The following is a 19,958-nucleotide window of genomic DNA, read 5'->3' on the forward strand; positions in this document are numbered from 1 at the left end:
ATGTGCAATATGTTTATATTTTATAAATGTGCAATATTTTATATTTATAAATGTGCAATATTTTTATATTTTATAAATGTACAATTTTTTTATATTTTATAAATGTGCAATATTTTTATATTTATAAATGTGCAATATTTTTATATTTTTTAAGTATGCAATATTTCTATAAATTATAAATGTGCAATATTTCTATATTTTATAAATGTGCAATATTTGTTATATTTATAAAAAGTGCAATATTTTTATATTTATAAATGTGCAATATTTGTTATATTTTATGAATGTGCAATATTTTTGTATTTATAAATGTGCAATATTTTTATATTTTATAAATGTACAATGTTTTTATATTTATAAATGTGCAATATTTGTTATATTTTGTAAATGTGCAATATTTTTATATTTATAAATGTGCAATATTTTTATATTTATAAATGTGCAATATGTTTATATTTTTAAATGTGCACATTTTATATGTATAAATGTGCAATATTTTTATATTTATAAATGTGCAATATGTTTATATTTTTGTTGTTCAATATTTTTATATTTATAAATGTGCAATATTTTTATATTTTATAAATGTGCAATATTTTTATATTTATAAATGTGCAATATTTTTATATTTGTTAAATATGCAATATTTCTATATATTATAAATGTGCATTTATGAATCTTTACTTCCTGTCCCTTTGTACATAACTGTTTTATGAATCTTTAATTCCTGTCCTTTTGTACATAACTGTTTCATAAATCTTTACTTCCTATCCTTTTTTAAATGAATACTTATGAATCCCTACTTCCTGTCCTATTGTACATGAATACTTATAATTCTCTACTTCCTGTCCTTTTGTACATGAATACTTATGAATCTTTACTTCCTGTCCTTTTGTACATGAATACTTTATGAATTTTTACTTCCTGTCTTTTTGTCTTCTGATTTTTGTTGGTGGTAATAAAGTAATAAAGATAGTTAGAGGAAATGTAGTGGAGTAATTGTAAGAGTTGCTACTCATACAAATATCCACATGGTCATGTGTCTGATCTCCTGCAGCCAAAAACACAACTATCCCTTTAATAACACAGTGGCTGCTCAGGTGATTCGTCTTGTTCAGGGGGGACGATGGGAGACAAACCGGTGTCGTCATGGTGATGTTAAAAAGAGGGCGGGGACAGAGATGTGGATGCTGCGAGTCCTCTCTCGGTGAATAAGCTGCACGAGGACCTCCGCTGCTGCCTGTCGGCGCCTCTGATGTTTCACCCACACAGAGTCCACGAGCGGAGGACCGGCGGCCGACAGGGAGAGGTCCTCTGATATCAGGACTTCCTCCCCCCTCCCTCTCTCCTGGATGGAGCCCGGCTTTGTGCAGGCAGCGATGGCCGCGGGCGATGCCTCGAAAAAGGCGTCGGTTCGGAACGTAACCGTGGAGAGAACGAACCTCCTCACCGTCTGCAGGTACGCGAGCGCGCGCGCGTGTGTGTGTGTGTGTGTTCGCTCTGAGTCATGCGGTGTCATAGCAACGTTCCGGTTTTATTTTCGTCACAGAAGATACATGTATACAATAACCATATGACGACATATCCTGACATCCACTGTGACGTCATCCTCTGCAGACATGAAGCCAGTGCTGTGGGCTTCTCATGTCTCACGTCTCACTCTCTCAGTGTCTCACTCTCTCAGTGTGGGTGATCATTTAGCGTTGTCATTTTTGTCACTGCCTTTTATTTTCTGCGCTCTGATGGAGGCGTGGTTGCTATGACGACAACCTTCCTAGGACAAGGACTGCTTGGCACCCTAGGGAATCAGATCATGAAGGCAGTGAGGCCATCACTGGGTAGAAATAAATATATGTATACATATATGTACATATATACAGTTTATGGCCTATTTAGCAGTCAAGGATTGTGTATGTGTACACCAGGTGGAGGAGGCGTGTCTGACCTCTATTGAGCAGCGTATTTAAATCTGTTTTATTTAGAATTAGGTTGATAATAGCAGTGCATGATATGATCATATCTGTGACATATGTGAGATGGTAGCTCAAACTGGCTGACACAGGGTGAAAGGCGGGGTTACACCCTGTGTCAGGGCAAAGGGCGAGATGACACCGTTCTCACACCTGCGGTCAGCGAGTGTCCAGTTAACCTCTGCATGTGTTCGGACTGTGGGAGGAAAACTGACTCACACAGAAAGGCCTCGTGTTTCCTCCACATCGGAGCCAAACATGGAGCTACATCAAACCCCAATGGACCACCATGTCTTTATAGCCCACAAAAGACTGTATCAAGGTTAAGCTTGAGGTTAGGGTTATAGTAAATCTGCCCTTCTCTGTGGAATGGTATGTATAACGTTCCATTATTCAGTCCCTTCCCTTTGGGTACCAGACTCCCCCACAACAGTCAGTTTATTGGGTAACAGAAAAACGGAACTCTGGAACGACGTCATGCTACGTATCTCGCTGACGCAGCCCCGCCCACCGAGTTAAGGTAGTCTTCTCTGTCTGACTGTTCCAAAACTGACCGTACTGTACAAACCAGACTGTACCATGATGGAAACACAACGTAAACACAACACAAGACGATGCTTGTCCTCACACGAGGCAGATGATTTCACTCCCATTGTTCCAGAAGCAACAATGTCTCATTCAGCTGCTCTGACTCACGCCACATGCAGGACAACAGCTGACTGACCGTCTTCAACAAGTACACACACACACACCTGAGCTCAGTCTGTGAGTAGACACACAATCTGAGAATTTAATGCAATTTAGGCTCCAACTAACAATCATTGTCTTTATCTTTTATTCTGTCCATTGTTGTCTCCATTACTCTGTGAGTTGTTTAGTCCTTAAAATATCATAAAACCAGATCTCCCAAAACAGTGACATCAGCCAAAATAATTCACTTTACCGTCACATAAACCAAGAAGCTGAAATGACAGCACTCACACCGATGAATCGATTATAACTATTACAAATTGATTTATCGATTACTTTACAACTTTAACCAGACATCAGATACACCACAATCAAAAGAGGTGTGTCACATGACCACATGCGTCTGACTGTTATTCATTGACATACTTCTAATATCATAGTTACCTATGATTCAGGTTTACCTCAGTGGTAAAAACACAAGAAACAATGAAGCAGTAGACGAGCAGCAAGCTAAAAATTAAGATTTTCTCAATTTGGTGCGGAGCGTGAAACTGTCAGTCGCTTATAAACCACAGTTCCACTTGTTATAAGACATGTCTTCACCTTCAAATGTAATCATTTACATTACACGGATTTTTGTGCCCATAAAATGTCAGAAAATGTTTAAAAACTGATCTCAAAAGAGTTGTTTTGTCCACAAAACAAAATGATTGAGTTTTGATGATTTATTTGTTACATGGAGCAAAGAAACCAGAAAATATTCATGTTTAAAAATGTTAAAAAGTTATGAGCTGTTGCAGAAGGATCATGTTTCTTTGAAATGAATTAGAGTTATGGTCTGTGATGCATGTGTATATATTCTATTCTACCCTGACTTATACTTATACTACATGATTGTACTTTGAAGCTAGACAGGAAGTAGGAATAAGCAGGAAATGAATCTGCAACGCCCATAATCAATCACATCATGAAAAACAATGGATGCTAAAAGGATAGTAATGAGATACTGACACATAGTGCTGGAAAAACAGATTTTACCCAGTACCTAATAACAATCTCTGCCTGGTTAAAGCAGTGGTATCTTCTTCTTCCCTCACTGGGAACAGAAGTTCGTAAACGACTCACTCTCCTGCACCAAAGTCCATCAAGAAATGCTCAGGGTTGTGATTCTCTCAAACCTTCCAGTCCCAAAGTTACACATTTGAACTCACTAATCTGGGACATCAGTGGATGAACAACAGCTGTGCGCTGTGATGTGTCTTCGTCCTTCAGTGAACTGAAACAAAAGGAAGCAGTTATTGTCTCACTGATTCATTTGTTCCCATAAATGTATGATCACTGTAGTCAGTGATGTCATTCTTCAGTGGTTAACTTCCTGTCAGCTCCCTGCTCCTCTACCTCCCACCTACACTCACCTCATAGGACTGAAAGTCATATCTGGTTATTTTTTCTGTCCTCCAAAGCATTATAGCATATTAGATCAAATGTGCTCCAGAGGCAAACAGTCTGTTATAAATTTAAGCCACATGTCAAAGGTCAGAGGTCACTGAAATAAAGAAATAAGGAGGAGGCAACCGCAGCGTCATTTTTTACATTACATTACATGTCATTTAGCAGACGCTTTTATCCAAAGGGACTTTCAATGGAATTGAGTACAATCAGCCATTTTAACGCAGAATGAATTATATTGATAGAAACGATATTGTCCCGTGTAATATATAATATATGGATATATAGTAAATAAATATCGAGATATCGCCCAGCCCTAGATGACCCACTAGCATGACCAGTGATTCACTGTGACTGTAGATATCCTGGAGCAGAGGAGGAAAAGACCACAATCTTCTGCTCAGAGAACCAGAGCCAACATCCTTCAGGGGGAGCATGTTTGACAAATGAAAGTTGAACTCTCCCACTATCGTCCAGACAGACTTGAGGTCTGACATAGTCATCAGGTCCGAGCAGGCGAAGAAGGTCGTCCTGGTGGAACTGACTGTGATGAGGCCCATGAGAGGAAGAGCCTTAGATACCAAGACCTGTTCATGGAGTTCAGAGAGAGAGAGGGGGTTCCCAGCACAGTCTGTACAAGAGGGGCCAGGAGGGCTGGAGACCTGGAACCCAGTGAAGGTTGGGCTCCACCTAAGGATCTCAGTTTCAGGTTGAAGGCCGCAGTCATTCTCAAGAGTGACTGCGTAGTGGCATGTATTAAACGACTCTGGTTTACATCTGGTTAAGTTAATTAAGTTAAGTTAACTAATTTGAACTTGAGCTTTTACCTCATTGTTTAAATGACACTCACACACACACACTCTCTCTTTCTTCCACACACGTAGGTTTTCAGTGAAGACATTGTTGGAGAAATACACTGCAGAGCCCATCGATGATTCCTCTGAGGAGTTCATCAATTTTGCAGCCATCCTTGAACACATCCTCAGCCACCGTTTTAAAGGTAATGAGCATCTGAGTAAAGGGATGGGCTCAAATATCTGCTTATTTGCTGATTATAAAAAGTCGATCAGTTATTGTGACTATTGCTAATGTTTTATCAGTTACTGCATTCATAGAAAGAAATCTTTGTACACTTGTGGTGCATCCTTTATCACAAATGGCAGCAGTAATCATTTAGTTAGTGGTCTTCAGGTGTGTTTGCAGAAGTGATGAAATTCCCCAGGGTCTGTGAATGCATCTTGTCAGCTCAACATGCTGTGAACCCTGCATTACTGTCACTGTCATGCACTGGAGACAAATAAGCACATAAAAAAGCAGTAGAACATTATAGAAGTACACGTGACCCAAAAAGTTATCACTGTCAACATTGAGAATTATTATTCAAGAAAACGTCTCCTGAAGAGGAGCTCAAATAATCCAGTTAAATGTGGTTTTAAAGTGTTTTATGGGCAGAAAACAACAAACTAAGACACTGTCAGTGATTCCAACTATTGTTTGCACGTTTTCTTAAGTGAAAGTTTTGCACTTAAGTGAATTTTGTTTTTTAATTTCTCAATAATTCTTCTTACATTTCACAAATCTGAGACAAAACATTTAATAGCAGTGATGTTGTGTTTGCACAATACATGAACATTAGATCAGTGAATAGAGAGCATTTGTTACACTGCTATTGAAGACAATTATTTATGTTTATATATGTTTTGTTAATGTAGTGGGCAAAAAAAAAACTACGAGCGTCGCACATCAGCACCATCTATTGGTCTTGTTTGTGTTTAGTCACTAACTCGTCTGCTCAGGAACCCACTGTTCCCTGAATGTAACACACAACCGTTTGATCTGCAGTCTTCACACTGATTTATAAGGCACCAGTGTGTGGAATAATAATAATAATGTTCATGTCACATGTTCCTCTCAGGCTCGGGCAGCTGGTTCGACGGTCAGAGGAGTTTCTGGGACTATGTTCGTGTGGCCTGTGCTAAAGTCCCCAACAGCTGCATCAGCAGCATTGAGAGCATGGAGAACATCAGCACCTCACGAGCCAAGGCAAGTACAACACAGCGATGATAAAGTTTGAATGCAGACAGTGTATCTACAATAACCTTAGCGCCTTCTACTGGCTGTACTCTGCTATAGCACACAAATCACGTTCTCTGGCAGATGCAGTAGGAAAACTCTCCATCTTGTGTGGCTGCGTGTGCAGGAAAGTCGGCAGCCCTCTGTGATGTTCAGTCAGGTTGTCGTGACGACTCATCTTTTGCTTTATTCAGCAGTGGAGATGCTCGGGTTAAGTATAGAGCTGAAACAATTAACCGATTCATCGATTATTAATCGATTACTAAATTAATTGACAACTATTTTGATAATCGATGAATCGAGAAAATAATCGACAGATGAATCAATTATGGAAATAATCGTTAGTTGCAGCTCAAGTTAGTAACTGTCAGATATGTATATTTGAATCAAACCCTGGTCTGCCTCAGTTTACATCATATTACCTGGCTGCACATTTGAATATCTCTTCTTTTTGGTTAGGGTGTTAACAGTTTTTTCCACAATGTGGTTATACACTATAGCCCAGTGGTGAGATGCAGTTACTGCATCTCACCATGAGGACACGCCCAAGTACCATTTTCATGCCTGATACCATTATTTTAAAGGAGACATATTATACCCTATTTCATTAATGCTCGGTTTTGTGCCCGGTCCCTTTACATGCAAATGAGACACAGGCAAACACACACCCACTTCTTCCAGGGGGTGTGTCGACGCCGGCACGCTACCATGACAACAGTTGAGTGTGAACCGTGGGAGGAACATTGCTGGTGGAGGAAACATTGCTGTTCATCTAGGGCTGGGCGATTGATCGATTTTTAATTGAAATCGGATTAATTTGTTTGGACGATGTCAAAAAAATGAAAATCGATTTTTCTGATGTTTCCATTTTACTGCACTCGCTCAGCTCCTGTTCCCTCCCCTCATTCCTCTCCCCCTCCCTCCACTAGTTCTCTGACAATATCAACATGGCAGCGTGTGCATAAAACAGCGAGAGTGTCGTCACAGGAAGAGACGTCCTACATAAGGATGGAGCCGAACACTGTCCAACTGTAAATCAGATAATATGTCCCCTTTAAGGGTTCGGGTTCAGGCACTTATTTTTGTGTGTGTGAATGTTGCCTGTCTCTCCTTTAAAGAGGAACTAAATGTCTGTTCTGAAGCTGACTCCGCCCAATGCCTGATTTTGAAAATCTACAAAAAGTGGGCAGGGGGAGGAAGGGTGAGCGAGCACCTCTGGGGTCGTGATGATCGAGTGACAGCAAGTGCATATTGCAGCAGTGGCAGCTTGCTGTGGTATTTCTGATTCAGAGTGAGACACTTGCATTTTAATAAGTTCACACACCACACATGACATTTTTCGCGATAATAACTGATAAACGTCACCGCACATGAATTAGTAATCTATAAATCAATGATGATGAAGGCCGACTGTTTATTCATACAGCTGTGTTGTTTCTGCCAGCATCTGGAAATGTCCCACACGGTGGAGTAGTGGTCAGCACTCCACCGTGATTTTGAGCCCCGGTTTGAACAAGGGTCTTTCTGCATGGAGGTCACATGTTCTCCACGTGTGTGTGTGGGTTTTCTCCGGGTTCTCCGGCTTCCTCTCACAGTCGAGGGACACATGCAGGGACCGTTTGTGCAGAAGCTCCTCACTGAAGGTGACCCCGGTGCCGACAGAAGCGGTCAGCGGGGTGGCAGAGACCGACACGTCCTTGTATGGAGGGAAAAAGTGGCTTTACCCGGCTGTGCTGAGAGTTTTAGCGGATAATATCCCACACAGAGGAAGTTGGACTATAGTTCTACACGTAACACCTCATAATAGAATTCCCAGCATATCATGAAGGAGATCATCAATGATGGACAGGTTCTGGTGAGCCGTATTTCAGGCTTAGATATTTGAGTTCTTATATGTAGATAACAGTAATGTTAATAGTTAAGGTTTGTTTCTGTCCCTCTGAAACAAACCTTAACCTCTGTGGTGTGTGTCGCTCTTTCCACAGGTTGTAGGATTGTCCACAGATGTTATAAAACAAACATTACATTTAATGAATGGTTGAGGAAATGACTAAAATATCTGTAACTCTGAAGAGTTGATTTTAAAGCTGAATAATAATATGGAGCCTCTGCATTGATACAATATTGGATGAGAAACTGTAACATGTGTGTGGATGTTATTTTATCTAAAGGGTTATTCTTTCGCCCAGGGTAGATGGTGAAGTGATATGTGCTTTGATGGGATGGTGCTGAGAGGGAGGGGCGTTATCGTGTATTAAATATACATACATATATTTATGTGTATTTATATTTATATACATAAATGTGTGTTTTATGTTTTGTGCTTTTGTTTCTGGATTGTTTTTATTTTGTTACTCTCTTTTCTATTTGATTTTGCAAATGTTGTCGCTGTAAACATAAAAAAAAGAAAAAAGACAGTTGAGACTCATTCATCACAGCAGGAACGTGAGCCGCAGCACCAGCATTTTTTCAAATCAAACCAAAATCTATGGAATTGTACAGAAAATGGATAAAACATCCTCATATTCATGTAACGAGAACAAATTGGATTCTGAAATCTCAGATGAGGTGTGTAAGAATTGTATCAGGAACAGTCATGATAGTTCACACTTTGATACTATTCAATATAATACATAGATTACACTATTTTCCCTCCAAATTGCAGAAAATATTCCCAGAAGTGTCATCCCCATGTGTAAGTGTCTAAGTGAAGAAGAATTTAGAATTGAATGGAAAAGTGGACCTGAGGCTTTGACTCCTACATTTGTCATGTTTATTTTTAAAAATGTCTGGAAGTTACACAAATAAATCCACAGAAACAGATCAGATCATGTCACATAACTAGTGTTATTAGTGTTAGTGTTATCATATTTAGCATTTTTGGCATGTTTTTTCATCGCGTTAATCTCATTTTTAATCTGGAACTTTACTGTTTCTGTATGTGATTCAAAATCGCCCGGACGACACCATAAAGTGATAAGTTAGCTTAACACGAAGCAGCTCAAGTTTGGCCTACCACGTCACTGCAAAGCACCCAGTCGCTATTGCAGCCACAGCTAACGTTAGCAGCAAAGACGTTAGCAACTTTAGCCATAGCAAAGCTCTTCACCAAACTCAACTGGAGGAGAACAAGTCTGTGAACGACAGGCTACTTTCTAAAGTAGGACCTGATGTTTTATTTTAATTTTCTAATTATCTGGAGTTTGACAAAAGAACACAGTGGAATTTAAGTGGCTGTTCAAGTTTGTGTAAGCATGGCGGGGGTGTGACGTCAGAGTGAGGCGACGTTGTTGTTGTGGTGGTGGTGGGAGAGTTTCAACAAGTATTATGTTCCTTAGTTTCTGTCAGTAGAAAAGAGTGACTTTGGATCTGCCGTAATAATGAATTTAAATGAAAATGCATCAAGCACGAATTGGCATGTATATCAGGATAGCAGCACAGAGGCTTAAGTAGTCCATCCCTCCTCTCACTGTTTGTTTAGTGAATAAATAAAAAACATTTGACCTTTGACCTTATAAATCAGATAAATAACATAAATATTGAGGTTTGATACCAGGCTCTCGTGTGTGTTTAATACTTGAATATCTTACTCTCTGGTGACCTCTACAGGGCAGAGCGTGGATTAGAGTTGCTCTGATGGAGAAAAGACTGTCTGAATACATAGCCACTGCTCTGAGGGACAGTAGGACGACCAGGTGAGAGACACTGACAAACTGACCACACACTATATATTCTGTATATTCTGACACGCATGTTCTTAGCAGCTCACACGTGTCTGTGTGTTGCAGGAGGTTGTACACAGAAGGAGCCATCATGTTGAGAGAAGAAGCCACAGTCCTGACAGGGATGCTCATAGGTCTCGGAGCCATAGACTTTAGGTCGGGGAACTTTGACCTTTATTACTTTTCATTTAGGAGCATACTCTGTATCTTATTCTTGTATTATTGCTTTACTACAGTTTCTGTCTGAAAGGTGAGGTCTTGGATGGAAAATCCTCGGCAGTGATTGATTACACACCATACTTGAAATTCACACAAAGGTTTGTTTTTGTTTCCCTCTCTTCCAGCTCCAAATAACTTATTTGTTTGCTTTGTACATTATCATCAAGTCACCACGTAATCATGTCAGTAAAGAGCAATATTCCTCTGTGATAAAGGCTTGGTGAAAGGACTGTACATACATCTACCTCAGCTGTATATGAATTAAACAAATGCATTCAGAACTATAATAATTATCCAATAAGAAAAAAAATATTTATTTACAGATTGTCAGGGCTGGATACCATTGTCTTCAGGGACAGAATCACAAGATCATTTGTTTTTTAATTGTACAGATTTGAGTTTATATTGACGATATTGTAAATAGTATTTAAATTCCTCATTGATTTTGGAAAAATAAAGTTATTCATTGATGCAGATTTATTTATTAAGAGCAAAACACTCTTTAAAGTCTTTTTAAACGGAACAAAAAGTTACAAACAAAACCTTATTTAATTTTATTAAGAGAGAGAAGAAATGATCATTTGATCATTTCTTTGACTATAGTCATGGACCAAACGAGTAAATCATCGACAGATTAATCAAGTATGAAAATAATAGTTAATATATATATGTATATATGTAGTATATGTATACTGTATACGTATCTGTTGCAGCTACGATTACCTGAGTGACGATGAAGATGGCCACAGTGTCAACAGCAGCACCAGTGATGACAGCGTCCCTGAACATCCCTACATCCCCCTGGTCACTGATGAGGAGAGCTGGAGCACAAAGTGTCGCAAGATGGAGCAGAGGTTCAAGATCGTCAACGCACAGAAGGTGTGTAAAAATGTGGTCTGAAGGTATTTTTCAGGTATTTGTGGTTGTACGTGAAAACATGGTTAAAATGTGATCTAAAGGTATTGTTTGGGTATTTGTGGTTGTACGTGAAAACATGGTTAAAAATGTGGTCTGAAGGTATTGTTCGGGTATTTGTGGTGGTGCGTGAAAAATGTGGTTAAAATGTGGGACACAAAACAGATTTCAGTCACTTGACAAAAGATGTGTCTAATAGAATTTATGCCAGATTAAGTCTGAACTGTTTTAAGAATATAATGCTGCTTTGTGTTACTGTCACACAGACTTTTTCTGACTCATCCTAGGAGAAATAGTTTTCACAATATTTCAATTCAATTCAATTCAATTCAGTTTTATTTGTATAGCGCCAAATCATAACATACATGATCTCAGGTCTGTACATAGACAACATCAAGGAGAGCAGAGAAACACAACAGTTCACACAATGAGCAAACACTAGGCATCAGTGGAGAGAAAAAACTCTCTCTTAATAGAAGAAGAAATCTCTGACAGAACCAGACTCAGAGATGTGCGGTCATCTGCCTCGACCGGTTGGGGTGAAAGGAAAATGGGGGACAGAGGAGAGGTGGGGGACAGAAAGGGGGGAAAGAAAGGACAAGAGGGAGATAAGGTAGAGACAGAAGAGAGAGAGAGACCAGGAGCAGATACACAACAACTGTATCAGGTTACAAGTTTATACAGTTACTGATATTGACTTTTAATTATAGCACAATAATAATGGGTAGTCTCGAAAACAGTAACTCAAGTGTATTGACTTCACCTAGTACCATTGAACTTATCAGTATCAGTTTAATGTCTAAAAGTGTCTGCTACTCTTGGAGTCATCCCTAATAAATCAGTCATGTTGCCATGGTGATGCTTACCTCAGGGGGTCGACCGGTGACCTGAAAGGAAGAAAACTTTCTTTTCTTTAGTGGTCAAATATAAAGAAAAATAAACAAAATGGCAAAAGATGTTTTCTTTTAAAAAAAAGTTTTTGATCTTTATTGTCTTTCTTGCAAACAGGTAAAAACATAATTAAATAAAATAAAACAACATTTCAAAGTTAAAGAATAAATAAACTGTAAAGAATCAGGGATGAGGTTTCTTAAAAACTATTCTCTGTCCGTCTATGATCGGAGCGTCAAAGATTCTCCCAGCTTTTCCATCTACTACCGTTTGCTTTATTTATTACTCTAAATCTTTGTTATCATCACATGAAATCACAGCTCTGTAGCACCTGTGTGGAGAGGTCACTCTTTCTCCTCCTTTCTTTCTCGTAACTGTCAAAGGTGTCCAAGAAAAAATCTTATAGCTTTGACAGTTTTAACGGTTCCACGTCTAGATCCTGTACACACTGTGTAAACAAAGAAAATAAGCCTTTTTTGATGCTGTTGATCCACAGCTGCTTTATCAGCATGTTCAAATGTGTCACTGTGTGTTATTCCTTCATTTGGATTCACCTAAGTGAATTCTGGAAGCCATGTTTTCAGTGGGCACCACACTACAAACCTGAACTAATGAGTCATTTAAGTTATAAGTGAAGTGATATTTAGTCTGATTTGTAAAACCAGATGAATCTTTCACTCAGTGTGAACGTGTGTTGTCAGGGTTACCTGGAGGAGCTGGTGCGCCTGCGTGAGTCCCAGCTGAAGAACACAGAGGCTGAAAATAAGAGGCTGAAGGCTCGCCTGGACGAGCTGCAAGGCCAGAACCTACAGGAGAAGAAGGAACTAGAAACCATAGTCCTGGAGCTTCAGGAGCAACTGTGAGTCTTGTCTTATTCACCCGCAGATAAATGTGTATGAAATATTTCTCTCTGGGCTTTGAGACTAAATGTCAAAATTAGATTTTGATGGAATGATGAGAAGATTTCATCTGTGTTTGTCCTCGTGTATTTCAGGACAAGCTTGATTCCATGTGACTCCAATCACCTGGCCAAAAACCTTTCCATCCCTCTGGTCAACCAGTGGCCCACACTCCAGGGGGAGGTCAAGTTGATCCGCAGGTCTGACATTTGATGACTTCTGTCACTTAAAGCAGCGATTGCCAAACACTGGGGCGGGACCCACAGATGGGTCAACCTTTTATTTGATATTTACTGTATGTGTGTAAATTTAAAATAACATGTGTAAATGAAGTTGTCATTTATATACTAAACGTATCTTGGAAATCATTTGGTTACCAAAAAAAAAAAAATCATAACATACATGATCTCAGGTCTGTACATAGACAACATCAAGGAGAGCAGAGAAACACAACAGTTCAAACAATGAGCAAACACTAGGCATCAGTGGAGAGAAAACAGAAGAAGAAATCTCTGACAGAACCAGGCTCAGAGATGTGCAGTCATCTGCCTCGACCGGTTGGGGTGAAAGGAAAATGGGGGACAGAAAGGGGGGAGAGAAAGGACAAGAGGGAGATGAGGTAGAGACAGAAGAGAGAGAGAGACCAGGAGCAGATACACATCAACTGTATCAAGTTACAAGTTTAAACAGTCAATGATATCGACTTTTAATTATAGCACAATAATAATGGTGATGATATGTATGATATGGATAGCCTCGAAAACTGGATCTGGATCCTGCAACCTGCAAGATGAGAATACAGAGAGAGAGAGAGAGGGAAGGAAGGAAGGACACAAACTAGGGAGAGAAAGAGACAAGGTTAATGACATATAAAAAGTCATATTCATACCCTGAGTGTGAGAGAGTGAATGTGCGTGTACCACAGGAAAATCCCCCAGCAGTTTAGTTCTATAGCAGCATAACTAAGAGCTGGTCCAGGTTTCCCTGAACCAGCTCTAACTATAAGCTTTATCAAAAAGGAAAGTTTTAAGTTTAAAATACAGAGAGAGTCTCCGCCTCCCGAACTGTCATTGGAAGCTGGTTCCACAGGAGAGGAGGAGCCTGGTAACTGAAGGCTCTGTCTCCCATTCTGCTCTTACAGACTCTGGGAACCACAAGTAAACCTGTATTTTGAGACCGAAGTGGTCTATTAGGGTGATAAGGTAAGACTAGGTCTTTCAGGTATGAAGGGGCGTGACCATCAAGTGCTTTGTACATGAGGAGGAGGATTTTAAATTGAATTCTAAACTGTGGGTGGAGCCAGTGTAGAGAAGCTAACACTGGAGTTATATGGTCTCTCTTTCTAGTTCCTGTCAGAACTCGTGCTGCAGCATTTTGAAAGAACTGAAGGGTTCTAACAGACTTGTTAGAACATCCTGCTAATAAGGAGTTACAGTAATCTAATCTAGATTAACAATAGCATGAACTAGTTTTTCAGCATCCTGTAAAGACAGAATGTTTCTAATTTTCATAATGTTCCGCAGGTGGAAGAAGGCTGTTCTGGAAATGAGTTTTATGTGTGAATCAAAAGACATTTCCTGGTCAAAAGTAACTCCAAGGTTCCTCACAGTGGAACTGGAAGCCAGGGTGATGTCATCTAAAGTGACAATGTGATCAGAAAGTTTTTCTCTGAGGTGTTTAGGGCCGAGTATAAAAGTTTAAAAGTAGAAAGTTACAGGTCATCCAGGACTTAATGTCTCTGAGACATTCCTGGAGTTGAACAACCTGATTTATTTCATCTGACCTCATTGATAAATATAGCTGTGTGTCATCTGCATAACAATGAAAGTGTATGTTGTGCTTTCTAATAATGTTCCCTAGAGGAAGCATATATAAGGTAAAAAGTATAGGCCCAAGCACTGAGCCTTGTGGAATGCCACAATTAACTTTTGTTTGTAGTGAGGCTTTATCATTAACGTGAACAAACTGGAATCTATCAGATAAGTATGATTTAAACCAGCAGAGGGCAGCACCTGTGATACCAAGAGTCTGCTCCAATCTCTGCAGTAGAATATCATGATCAATGGTGTCAAATGCAGCACTAAGATCTAACAGGACAAGTAAAGAAACTAGACCATTATCTGAGTTACTAACTTTAACTAGTGCTGTTTCTGTGCTATGGTTTAATCTAAAACCTGACTGAAAATCTTCAAACAGGTCATTAATGCGCAGATATTCACATCATTGATTGGCAACAGCCTTTTCTAAGATTTTAGAAACAAAGGGAAGATTAGATATAGGTCGGTAATTAGCTAAAATATCTGGGTCAAGGGTCGCTTTTTTAGAAGGGGTTTAATAACTGCTACTTTAAACGTTTGGGGCACATATCCAGTTAATAAGGATAGATTAATTTGAGTTAATATAGAGTTGTTAATTAAAGGAAACACATCTTTAAACAGTTTGGTGGGGATAGGATCTAACTGACAGGTTGATGGCTTAGATGATGAAACTAATGATGTTAACTCAGGGAGATCTATAGGGGAGAAACTGTCTAACTGTGCACCTGGTGCTTCTAAAGCTCTTGTACTAGAAGATGAGTCAGTCCCAATATGAGGGAGGAGATGATCCATTTTTTCTCTAATTGATGTTATTTTATTCACAAAGACGTTGATAAAGTCATCACTGCTCAGTGTTAAAGGAATAGATGGTTCAGTGGAGCTGTGGCTCTGTGTCAGCCTGGCTACAGTGCTGAAAAGAAATCTATGATTATTCTTATTTTCTTCAATTAGAGAAGAATAATAGGCAACTCTAGCTTTGTGTAGGGCTTTTTTGTAAGCTACAAAACCATCTTTCCAGGCTATATGAAGTTCCTCTAGGTTACTGGAACGCCATTTTCTTTCTAATCTACGTAACGTCTGTTTAAGAGCACGAGTATTGGAGTTAAACCATGGTGCTCGTCTCATCTGATTCACCACTTTCTTTTTCAAATGAGTCTAATTTAATAGCTTCAGAGTCATGTGATGGTTGAATGGCTTGTTGTGAGGAGATTGCTTCTCCACTGCCCCCTACTGTCTGTTAGTAACACAGCACTACACACAAACACACACACACCCTGTAGCCCGGTCCCAGCTGTAAGCAGTGTGATGTGTGTGTAGTATTTAAGGTCGAATAAGATAAGATATAGGTCGGTAATTGGCTAAAACATCTGGATCAAGGGTCGCTTTTTGAGGAGGGGTTTAATAACTGCTACTTTAAAACTTTGGGGCTCATAATAGTCATAAAAAAAAATACAGAGCCGTTAATTAAAGGAAACACATCTTTAAACAGTTTACTGGGGAGGGATCTGACAGGTTGATGTTTAATAATGAAAGCACATCATACACTTTCATTGTTATGTAGATGACACACAGCCTGGGGTGCCGGGTAGTTCAGTGGTTAAGACCGGTCCCCCATGTGCAGAGACTTCTTGATCACAAGTTCAACTCCAACCCTGGCAGGTTGTACAAAGTTAGCAATGCAAGCTCATTGTTCAACACTCAATTCCTCTGTAAGTCACTTTGGATCAAATGTAAATATTTAGGAATGTCTCAGAGACATTAAGTCCTGGATGAGCTGTTATGTCACCGCTCTCAGTATCAGACATGAAGCAGTGACGTTGTGCCTCATGTGTTCATACACAGGAGGAGTTTCCCCAGCACTGAGCTGCTGTCAGTGGAGATCAGCCTGGACTCAGACTCTCAGAGGACGGACAGCAAACAGAACGGAGGAGCCTGGTGCACAGGTGACATTAAAAATCATGTCAACACACAGAGACTGTGTAGTTATAATGTCACCATCTCTGTGTCATTAGATCTTCTTATCTTATATGTGCATTCATTTATCACACAGTATGTGTTGATGTTCATTTATGATATCCTGAACTTGCTGTTGCTTTATTTATAGTGGTGTGGGTGTTTCACAGTTCACCTTGTCATAATTCATGTTTTACTGTTTTATTCTCAATGACTTACTTTTACTTACTTTAATTTTGATCCTGTTTTACTTTTGAGGAGTTAGCATTATTTTTTTAGTTTATTCTGATTTTAATCAATCCTGACAGTAAGTGGTAGAGCAGATCCTCTTTCAACTCCCACTAGTCTACATGCCAATGTGTCCTTGGGTAAGACATGTGACCCTATGTTGCCCCTGATGGCCGTGCCATGATACTGTAGATACACTGAATGAATGTGTGAGTGAATGGCAAAAAACCCTGTAGTGTAAAGTGAGTAGTCATCAAGGCTTTAAAAGTGCTCTATAAACACAGACCATTTACCAAGAATATTATTATGACTATTTGGATGTTAAGACTATTTAACTTTTATTAATATATAATGTTTACGTCATGCTTAGGTGTTTCCTCAGCTAATTTCTATTTGCAGATTGATTGATTGATTGATTGATTGGACCAGTGGGGGACACTGGTCCATGTTCTCCCTGTGTGTGCGTGGCTTTTCTCCAGGTTCTTGTGTTTCCTCCCACAGTCCAAAACATGCAGAGGTTAATTGGACACTCTAGACCAGGGGTGTCAAATGTACGGCCCGCGGGCCAAAGCAACTTATTTTTCCTCAGGAAATTTGCAGTTTGTTTGTTTGGTTTTGTAAAAAGATACTTCAAGTTATTATACTATTATTTTACTGGTTCAGCCCACTAGAGAATCAGGTTAAAATGAGTTAAGTTAGTTAATTAATCCCCTTAGGGAAAGTATTCCTCTGCATTTTGACCCATCCTAGAATTAGGAGCAGTGGGCTGCCACACTGAGTGGCGCCCGGGGAGCATTGGGGGTTGGGTACCTTGCTCAGGGGTACCCCAGCCCTTTTTGGCCAGGTGGGGATTTGAACCGGCGACCCTCCGGTTACAAGTCAAGTTCCCTTTGACACCCCTGCTCTAGACTGACTGTCGGTGTGAGTGTGAGAGGAGATGGTTGGTTGGACCTGTGATGGACTGGCAACCTTTCCAGGGTGTGACTTCGCCTTTCGTCCCATGTCAGCTGGGATTGGCTCCAACTCTCCTGTGATCCTCACATCGAGGATAAAGCGGTAGAAAATGAAGCTTTCATTTAAATAAGTGATGTTCGCTGTGTGTTTCTACCTCGCCCTTTCAGGAAAAGACTACACCCCCTCCATGATGGGCCTGTGCGGGTCCTTGGCCTCCCTGCCGAGCTGCAAGTCTCTAACAAGCCTCAAGTCCAGTGAATGCCTGGTTAACATCAGCACAGAGAACAGTCCTGCCCTCTCTCCCAGCTAGGGGGTGCCAAAGTGACACTGCCAACCCTGGTGAAGAGACAGAACAAGACGACTGCTCTGTGCTCTCTTGTGTAGTCTTAACGTGACTCTGTCCACTTTTAGGCTCTGAGAGAGTAGCCTCCCAGTGTGGGACAGTGACACAGACGCAGGAATAGCTGCTGTACTGCCCGACAGCCTCCTTTCACCTTCACTGTCTGTCATGTTTTGGATGTGATTACACCTCCTGTAGTCCAGGAGGTGTAATCACATTGTGCAATTACAGTAAACTGTTTATGTACTGGTCTCATTCACCACAACCAACGCAACTCACTGTAGGCTTATTCTCTGTGTCACTGTCCATTCATCTGTCACTGTATCTTACTCTGCCTGTTGCATAACCCTGGCAGAATGGATGAGCGTTTATAGGAAACAGACAGAATGTTTTTACCATGTTATATTACACTATTATAAAAGTTTGGAAACAGATCATACAAGAGAAGGCTGACGTGATCGGAGGGTTCTGAAGATTATTTTCAAAGTGAAGCGGCACAACTTTATGATGTTAGAATTATTCCATCGTACCGTAGGCTAGAGGTCGAGATTATGGGATACGACTCTTAAAGACCAAGTTATCAACGTTTGCTAGGGGGCGCTACAATGCAAACACAAAAACAACAAGTGGACATCATATCTGTGGCATACAAATGCAAATGACATTGTGACTATGCAGAATGAATGTTTTCATTGTCTTTTTCTACAAACCTGGCTTGATAGAGGTGTTTGAGCAGCAGAGAAATAGTGGATGTGTAATGTGAGTGTGTGTGTGTGTCAATCAGTTGTTTTCTTTTTTATATAATAATTCATTTCATGGCATAGACTACTTATTTGTATCATTTAGCATCATGTAATATTAGTTTCATGCAGGTGTGTTGAGAGTTGGTGTATGCTGTTATTAAAAATTGCAATAAAACTGCCTTTTTTTGAAACATTAAACGCTGGAGTGGATTTGTATTGTCTATACAAAACGTTATAATGCAATGCTAATTCAGCAAATCAGAAATCAAGTGATGCACTTACTAACACCTGTAAAGCTCTGCAATGGACCAGAACTATGACCTACAATCCAGTCAAGCCCTACTAGCCCTACTAGGCCCTGTTAACCATCCAGTGTGTAACATTTAGTAGTTTATATTTGGCAGCAATAATATATACTACACATAAATATGTTGATATGAGAATATAACCTCTGAATGTCAGAGTACAAGTCAGATTTCTGCTGTCACTAACATCAATATTAAATCACTGCTGTCAGTTTTCATCTGTGGACATGTTACTATGCTAACCTGAGATACGTGTGTTTCCAAGGTAAATACAACACACCATAATATATTGATATGTACTTTAGATACTAAGGGTCTTGCTTCATGGTGGCCGACATCTTGCACTTCCATGTTTTTACAGCAGCCTGAATCAGTAGGAAGTCTGTTCTTTGGATATCACAAGGCCTGAAATGATTTTCTTTGTCTGTATCTGCTAAGACACTTTTTCAGAGCATTGTTCTCTGTGAAACATTGTCATAAGTATTTTGTACCTGTGACATTCAGATAGCTAACTCTGTGAATACTGCGAGTTAAGCTAGCTGTGAATATTACACGCTGTCATTCGCTCCGATTTTTGATGGATAAACCTTTAATGTATAATGTTTTTTTTTTGTTTGTTTTATCCTAACAACAGTGTGTAAGATTTAGCAGCGAGAGTGGTGAAGTTGAATATCTCTTATCTGTCCCAACATGTAAGAGAACCCATGGTGTTAGCATTAAAACAAAGAAGGTGTTTAGTTTTTCCATAGATGTAAATGATCCTGTCATAATGAAAACAGTCAAATTATTT

At 39.7% G+C, this 19,958-nt stretch overlaps 1 protein-coding gene across 1 annotated transcript; it reads left to right on the top strand.

The window, feature by feature from the left end:
- Positions 1-1,159: 1,159 nt before the first annotated feature.
- On the top strand, positions 1,160-19,061 carry rundc3ab (RUN domain containing 3Ab). The gene is made up of 11 exons (XM_044014656.1): positions 1,160-1,459; positions 4,994-5,109; positions 6,025-6,152; positions 9,792-9,877; positions 9,971-10,060; positions 10,141-10,221; positions 10,837-11,002; positions 12,631-12,788; positions 12,924-13,028; positions 16,488-16,588; positions 17,948-19,061. The coding sequence occupies exons 1-11, from the start codon at positions 1,353-1,355 to the stop codon at positions 18,088-18,090; spliced, it is 1,281 nt and encodes a 426-aa protein (XP_043870591.1). The 5' UTR covers positions 1,160-1,352; the 3' UTR covers positions 18,091-19,061.
- The last annotated feature ends 897 nt before the right edge of the window (positions 19,062-19,958 follow it).

Source organism: Solea senegalensis, linkage group LG18 (assembly GCF_019176455.1).
Source record: "Solea senegalensis isolate Sse05_10M linkage group LG18, IFAPA_SoseM_1, whole genome shotgun sequence".
NCBI classification, from domain to species: Eukaryota; Metazoa; Chordata; class Actinopteri; order Pleuronectiformes; family Soleidae; genus Solea; species Solea senegalensis.

What these genes read in the sequence shown, in the direction of transcription:
- rundc3ab (XM_044014656.1), top strand. Translation starts at nt 1,353, where the DNA reads ATGGAGCCCGGCTTTGTGCAGGCAGCGATGGCCGCGGGCGATGCCTCG. An exon ending in AACCTCCTCACCGTCTGCAG is followed by an intron (nt 1,460 to 4,993) that starts GTACGCGAGCGC and finishes CCACACACGTAG; the next exon opens with GTTTTCAGTGAAGACATTGT. An exon ending in GAGGTCAAGTTGATCCGCAG is followed by an intron (nt 13,029 to 16,487) that starts GTCTGACATTTG and finishes GTTCATACACAG; the next exon opens with GAGGAGTTTCCCCAGCACTG.